Source organism: Aythya marila (genome assembly GCF_965140915.1).
Source record: "Aythya marila genome assembly, chromosome: 2".
NCBI lineage: Eukaryota > Metazoa > Chordata > Aves > Anseriformes > Anatidae > Aythya > Aythya marila.
This window is the reverse complement of record NC_139043.1, coordinates 156905775-156913059: the sequence shown is the minus strand read 5'-3', so window position 1 is coordinate 156913059 and position 7285 is coordinate 156905775. Positions and strand designations below refer to the sequence as shown.

Genomic DNA, 7285 nt, shown 5'->3' with positions numbered 1-7285 from the left:
TTGTCTTGATAACTTCAGTAAGAACCTATGTGTGACTGGATCTGATTCAATACGAAAATGAAATAAGCATACAAACAGTATCAATTTATGAATTTGTGCCTGTGTAACTGATTATAGTTTGTATCTGAAATAGTATACATATATGGAATGTGGAATAAGATCCACTTCAGCTTTTTTTCCAGATTTGGTTGGTTCTTCCCTCCTTATTTTTTTACAGGGAAGTTTATTTTTAGGTTTAATTTCTCATGTTAAAATGATAAATTCTTTTGTTTCTTGCAAATTTATCCATACCATCTATAATAGTATGGAAATTGGCTTATTTTCTTTCAGATCAGCATCTTCATTTCCCAAGATTTTCAACAAACCATAAAACTATCATTAATTGTTAAAGATATGCAAATTATATAAAGCCTGCTACCATGGGAGCTGGCATCCTAAAAAAAAATCTCTAAGTTTTAAATACCCTACTGATTTACCTTCAGGAACTGTTGCAGCCTTCTGCTTCCATCTGTCAGCTACATACCTGAAGAGGTTTGCTGAGCTTGCAGCCAACACCACAAGTGGATAGTCATGAAACCAAAGCTTATGGAAAGAAGAAATTCAGAAGTCTAGTTCCATAGAATCATAGAATCGTTAAGGTTGGAAAAGACCTCCAAGATCATCTGGTTCAACCATATTCCCACCACTGATATCACCCACTAGGCCATGTCCCCAAGCACCACGTCCAACCTTTCCCTAAACACCCCCAGCGACGGTGACCCCACCACCTCCCTGGGCAACCCGTCCCAATACCTGACTGCTCTTTCTGAGAAGAAATTTCTCCTAATTTCCAACCTAAACCTCCCCTGGCACAATTTGAGGCCATTCCCTCTAGGCCTATCGCTGGTTATCTGCAAGAAGAGGCTGACCCCCAGCTCCCCACACCTTCCTTTCAGGTAGTTGTAGAGAGCAATAAGGTCTCCCCTGACCCTCCGGGGTAAACAACCTTTGTTTCCTGAGCTGCTCCTCACAGGACTTGTGTTCCAGGCCCTTCACCAGCTTCGTAGTCCTTCTCTGGACATGTTTCAGGGCCTTGATGTCTTTCCTGAAGTGAGGCACCCAAAACTGAACGCAGCACTCGAGGTGTGGCCTCATCAGAGCTGAGCACAGGGGACCGATCACCTCCCTGGTCCTGCTGGCTGCACTGTTCCTGATACAAGCCAGGATGCCGTTGGCCTCCTTGGCCACCTGGGCACACTGCAGGCTCGTGTTCAGGTGAGCGTCAACCAACACCTCCAGGTCCTTTTCCTCTGCACAGCTTTCCAGCCGCGCTGCCCCATGCCTGTAGCATTGCATGGGGTTGTTGTGACCAAAGTGCAGGAATTGGCACTGGCCATGTTGCACATGTTGAATCTAATCCCATTGGCCTCTGCCCATCGATCCAACCTGTCCAGGTCCCTCTGCAGGTCCTTTCTACCATCTGGCAGATCCTTCTCATTCATCTCTTTAGATCGAAAAACAAACAAACAAACAAGCAGTTTGGCAATCCTGAGTAATGCCAAGCAGAGGCAGTCCAAGTTAAGGAAAAAAAAAAAACAGAACTTTATGTTCAATGGTTTCTTGGCCTCTGACTCTACCTTCGATCTTGTGAGACAGTTTAACACATCAGCATGAACCTACAGATTAATCTGGACTTTGTCTAATACCACGTGCTTAAGCTTGCTACCAAAGCCATACAAGAAAGTTGGGCGATAACACACTTCTGAGTTCGAACATTCGATCAGGATTGCCAAACTGGGAAGGTGTGCTAACAAATGACCCTCCCCCTCCTTTAAGGAATTGGAGTTACATAGTCAAGTAAGTTACTGCTTGACTAAAGCAGCGTTTTACAGGCTATAACACCCAACTCAGCTGAAAAGTAGTTCTAAAACCATCTCTCTCTCCATTAATAAATTGTCAGTTTCTTCTTTTATGGCCTTCCAGCTTCTTCTCTCAGCTCAACTTCTGATGCAATGGTTCCATTATACATAAGGATACAAACCAATAACAGCACAACCAATAGGCTTGTAAAATGGTAAATATAAAAACTGGGCATGTTCTGCCAGACAAGATCATTAAGGAAAAAAGTTGCTTATGATTTTTTTTTTTTTGTCCTGTAAATCTTCAAAAAGGTGCCTCCTGTATTAGATTAGGCATTAGATTCAAAGAACCTGAACAACACCTGTTTTTTTAAATGCATGTATATGTATATTTTTCTTTCTTTGATTGAATTCAAGTATTGATTTTCCTATTTTTTGAATTTTTCTTTACTGAAGGAGGAATTCTTTTTTCATCTACTGAAAACATTCCCTGAGCCTGATATAAAGAGACTCTACTTTATTTCCATGGTTTAAGCATGTTGGCAATTTAATAACTTTATTTTAAACATACTGCAATAAAGTTGACTGTTACCACATGACTTTACTGGGCAAATTGTGCCATAGGAGTCATAGGAACGTATTTCCACTCACTACCCCCAAAGAGCATTGCCTATGGTATTATAGCCATCATAAATGTGTTACCTCCTCATTTGGTTTTGACAGTCAGTGATTATATGGTGTTAAATAGTATTTCTATGATCATTTTTTGGTCTTGAAGGTCCCCAGGATTTTGGGCATGAATTTTCCCATCTTCTTATCTTTGGCATCTGTGTCATACTCCTCTTCGCTCTGACTTGTATGTTCATCCTTTTTGCAGAAAACCTCAAATCTGCTGTAGACTCTCTTCTCCTTCCGCATGTTCTCCATTTTTTTCAGAAGGGTATCTCTATCTTCTGATGGTTGCCGCTGAAGATTTCGTTTTTGGCTTCCAAAACTCTCTGACCTATGGATGTTACAGCTTTTCTCCTTCTCACCTTTCCTTTCCAAGCTCGTAGTTGACTTAGAAAGATCAGGATTACTAGTGGATGGTAGTTGCTTGGCGAGTTCAGCTCTGTTCTTCTGACTGTTTGCAGAGATTTGTTCCAAAATTACCTTTGTATCATCACGGAGATTGCTGCTGTACAGGATATTAGCTGTGGATGAAGGAAATCTCCCCTGTGTTGGTTGGCTGCTTTTGGGAGGAAGTGGTGTTGCAAATTTATGGTTTTTTTCTTCCTCCATCATTTCCTGACAGTCCCCTATGGAAGATCTTTTGAGCCCCACAGGCTGTTTGTCAGATTTTCCACTCTCAGAAGTGGGTTCTTCCTCCAATTTCTTATCACCTTTTGGGTTCAAAAGCTGCTTCAACCGTAGTGATCCTTTTCTTAAAAACTCAATTGGATTTTGTTCCTGTTTTGAACAGTCTTCCTCAGATTTATTGAGAGAGCTGTCAGATCCTTGACTTTTAGATAAGTTTTCAAGAGCTGATGCAGTACTTGTCCTAATCTGTGGTTTCTTCAGTTCTGTACTGACTAATTTTTGAGTGTCTTCTTTGAATGTCACTCTTTCCTTCTTTTCTGGAAGAGTCAATTTCTGAGTGTCTCCTACAAATATAAGACTCTCCTTCTCTGGAAGCGTGGGTTTATTCTCTATTGGGTAAAACCGAGATGATAATTTGTCCACCTTACTGCTAATATGTGCTAGGGGATCTTTATTCAATGTGTCAACGAGTTGGGGGGTTGATGAAGCCATTCCAAATGATCTGTCAGCCTCTCCATGCACTTTGTAAGTACTGCAGGAGTCTTTGGAGTCTAGTACCCTACTCTCCAGAATCTTATATTGCACAGATTTGGTACATTTCTTCTCTGTGTTCTGTGATTCTTCCTGGAGAAAACTGGAAACAGCTTTGGTGTGAGTGACTGTAGCTCGCTCTGTGTCTTTGCCCACAGCTTTGTACTTCTCTAAAAGTTCTGCCACTTTAGATGAGGTGGCTGTCTTTATAGTTTCATTATCTTTTGTCAGTTCACTAGACATTTGTTCTTTTTGGATCATCTGAACCTTTTCTATTGTTGTGTTAGGCTGATCTAACTTGGCAGCACTAAAAATCAGAGAGGACCTGAGTCTTGAGCTCCTCTGGATCAAAGGATTTATTCTGGACCTAAAGGCATCTTGTTTCATTATAGGGGTTTCTTCACCTACTCTGTCAGGATCTGCAAATTCTTTGGCACTGTCAACTCCCAGTGACTTGCTATTAAAAGACATAGGGGATTTGAATGCTGAGATAAGGTCAGTGGAGTGCTTTGTGAGGTTATCCCCCAGAACATCATTATATGCTTCTGATTCCATAGGCATTGGGAGACCTTCTTCTGGTTCTGACTGATATGCACTAAGGTATGACGAAATCCTCCAGTTACGTAAACCTGTTCTATTTTCCTGGGTGTTCTTGTCCTGATCTTGGTCTTCATCTTTGTCTTGTAGGAACAGGCGCTGTTCCAGGCTTTGTTTCTGTGTAGGAGAAGTTTGGCAAATAAATTTCTGTCCTATATTCTGCCTTCTTAACATCATTCCCATTGGACCATTGCCTGCAGGGTTCAGCTGATCAGAGCCATGTCTCACTTCCCTGGAAGAATTTGAAGGTACATAATCCAGCCTTAAGGGGAAACCCTCCTGTGGAAAACTGGATTCAAGTTCAGGGTATCTGGGTCCCTCTCCATAGGAAAGAGGTCCTCCCTCTTCCAGTTCATTGAATCCTGGCCTACCACCTCGGATTCTCTCAAAGAGTCCCTGAGGTCTGCCAGAAAGATGGGGATGGTCAAACTGATACTGGTAGAACTGATCCTTCTGAAAATGGCTAGACTGAATTTTAAATTCATCCATATTGTTCATGAACATCTGCCTGGCATACTGTTTAGAAGAAGCAAAATTTTCGTATGTTCCTTCTGCAAAACTGTGTCTCTTAAAAGCATCTAACTCTAACTGCTTGGAACGGAGAAAACCCCTGACAGGATCCATTTGGGCATTCTCCATTTCTACCTTTTTATACATTCGCATGGCTGACCCCTCCACAGTATGGCGCAACATGTCATCCCGCCTGAAATTTGACAGGAAGTACCTGTCTGGATCAACTCTGTCTATAAAGGAGGGAAAAAGATTGTCATCCCTCTGGAACATCAGGGGTGCTTTTTTGGGAAAGAAGGGCATGTTATTGCCAAAGGGAGTCATGGCAAATGGGTTCTCTGCCTTTGCCAAGACATTGGCTGGAGGAACAAGAGGTTCTGACTGTGCAAACAAAATTCGGAATTCTTCATCAAAGCTGGCCACTAGCTCTCCCTGGAAGATGTGTGCAATGCTTCTGTGAATCTTCTCAAAAGACCACATAAAACTACAAAGAGAAACAGAAGTAAAAATAGTGTTAGCATCAAGTAACTCAGCTGTACTAGTTCACATTAAATAATAAACTTGTCTGAAAAAAAATCTCCCGATACTATGTACTGCTCAGGCAGCCATTCATTACACACTATTGTTCCCAACCTCTGTAGTTATAAATTTATTGGGCATCACAGCTTGGAAGAGTATTTTATCAGGCAATAAGTGACTTCTGTTCTAAAAAAAACAAAACCAAAACAAAACAAACAAAAAACAATTATCACTAACAACAGCAAGATATCTGATGATAATCCATATCAGTGATGTGAAGTAGATGTTCTTGCAAATACTTTTATTTTTTTTAACATCTAAAATGTTGTGCCCATCTTTAAAAAGGGCAACGGGATGAACTATGGAACTATATCCAGTCACTCTTACCCCAGTCAGAGGGAAGATTGTTGTCATGGTTTTGGCTGGGATAAAGCTTATTTTCCTCATAGAGGCTTCAATGATGCTGTGTTTTGGGTTTTCGATGAAAATAGTGGTGATAACACATTGATGTTTTTAGTTGATGCAAAATACTGCTTTCACTTAGTCAAGGATTTTTCTATTTATGCTGCCCTGCCAGTGAGGAGGCTGGGGGTGCACAGGAAGCTGGGAGAGGACACAGACAGGACAGCTGACCCGGACTAACCAAAGATACCATATCGTATGGTGTCATGCTCAACAATAAAAGCTGGGAGAAAGAAGGAGATAAGGGGAGACATTTTGAGTGATGGCATTTGTGATGAGCCCCACTTTCACTGAAGTGACTGAACATCTGCCTGCCTATAGGAAGTAGTGAATTAAGTAGTGATCAGGTTGCTCAAAGCTCCATCGAACCTGGCCTTGAGCACTTCCAGGGATGAGGCACCCACAGCTTCTCTAGGCAACCTCTCCCAGTGTCTCAATATCCTTATCATGAAAAATTTCTTCCTTAAATCCAATTGAAGTCTATCATCACTCATTTTAAAACCATTGCCCCTTGTAATGTCATTACAGGCCCTGGCAAAAAGTCTTTCTCCAACTTTTTATGAGCCCCGCCTTTAGTTCATCAGCCAATAACCCCAGTTCCTTCTCCTCACGACTGCTCTCATTCCAGCCACGGCCCAGCCTGTATTTGTGTTTGGGATTGCCCTGACCCAGTTGCAGGACCTTGCACTTGGCCTTGTAGAATTCCAAGAGGTTCACACAAGCCCAACTCTCAAGCCTGTCAAGGTCCTCAATGGTGGCCTCAACAATATGGTTTAATTTTTGGTTAGCCCTGAAGTGGTCAGGCAGTTGGACCAGATGACCTTCTTTGAAGGTCTCTTCCAACTCAACTCAACTCAACTCTTCTATTCTATTCTGTTCTGTTCTGTTCTAATTTACTCTGAGACTGAATTACAAATGGTTTCTAATTTCAGCATAATAAAGGTTTACAACTGCCTTGCTATATGACGCTATTTGAGGAGGTTTTTGAGGTTGTGGTAGGGTAATATTAACAGACTAAAGTAAATTTTGGTTATGAGCAAAGATGTAACATAGGTTTCCCTCTAAGAACAGGAAATGGGATACAGTAACATACAACTCTTGATTGATATACTTGGATATAACATGATTATAGTCAAGTCATTAATAAAGAAGACATGGGTAATTCCGTTAAAGTAACTTGCTCTTGAAATGCAAAGGCATACTCCTTAGTCTCTTTAACTTTTCTGCTTTGGAATGAGTTATTGGGTTAGGATTGGTTTGTTGGTTCGGATGGCTTTTTTTGTTGACACTTTTTTTTTGAGGCAGGTTTAAAAATTCCTCATTTGGAAGTCTAAAACACTGCTTTACTCACCAAACAGCCTATTACTCACTGAGATTGAGATATAACATTGCAGGGATTCTCACCTGTAGTTGCCGCTCAGCACCACCATGCAGTCCACCAAGAGGAATTTCTCTTTCACATGACCTTTGAAAGACATCCCTGTGCGGCAGTAGTAGGTTGGGCCAGAAACTGTCCTCACCCTTAGGAA

General features: G+C 41.4%; 1 protein-coding gene across 3 annotated transcripts in view; it reads right to left on the bottom strand.

The window, feature by feature from the left end:
• Nucleotides 1–2153: 2153 nt before the first annotated feature.
• The window catches only part of FAM83H (family with sequence similarity 83 member H), a 29950-nt gene continuing 24818 nt past the window's right edge, over nt 2154–7285 (bottom strand). For all 3 annotated transcript variants that reach the window (XM_082752720.1, XM_082752721.1, XM_082752722.1), the window contains exons 4-5: nt 7161–7285; nt 2154–5259 (exon numbers count right to left, since the gene is read on the bottom strand). In XM_082752720.1, coding sequence (XP_082608846.1) covers nt 2598–5259; nt 7161–7285 — 2787 coding nt within the window. In that variant the 3' untranslated portion in view covers nt 2154–2597. The remainder of the gene's footprint in view (nt 5260–7160) is intronic.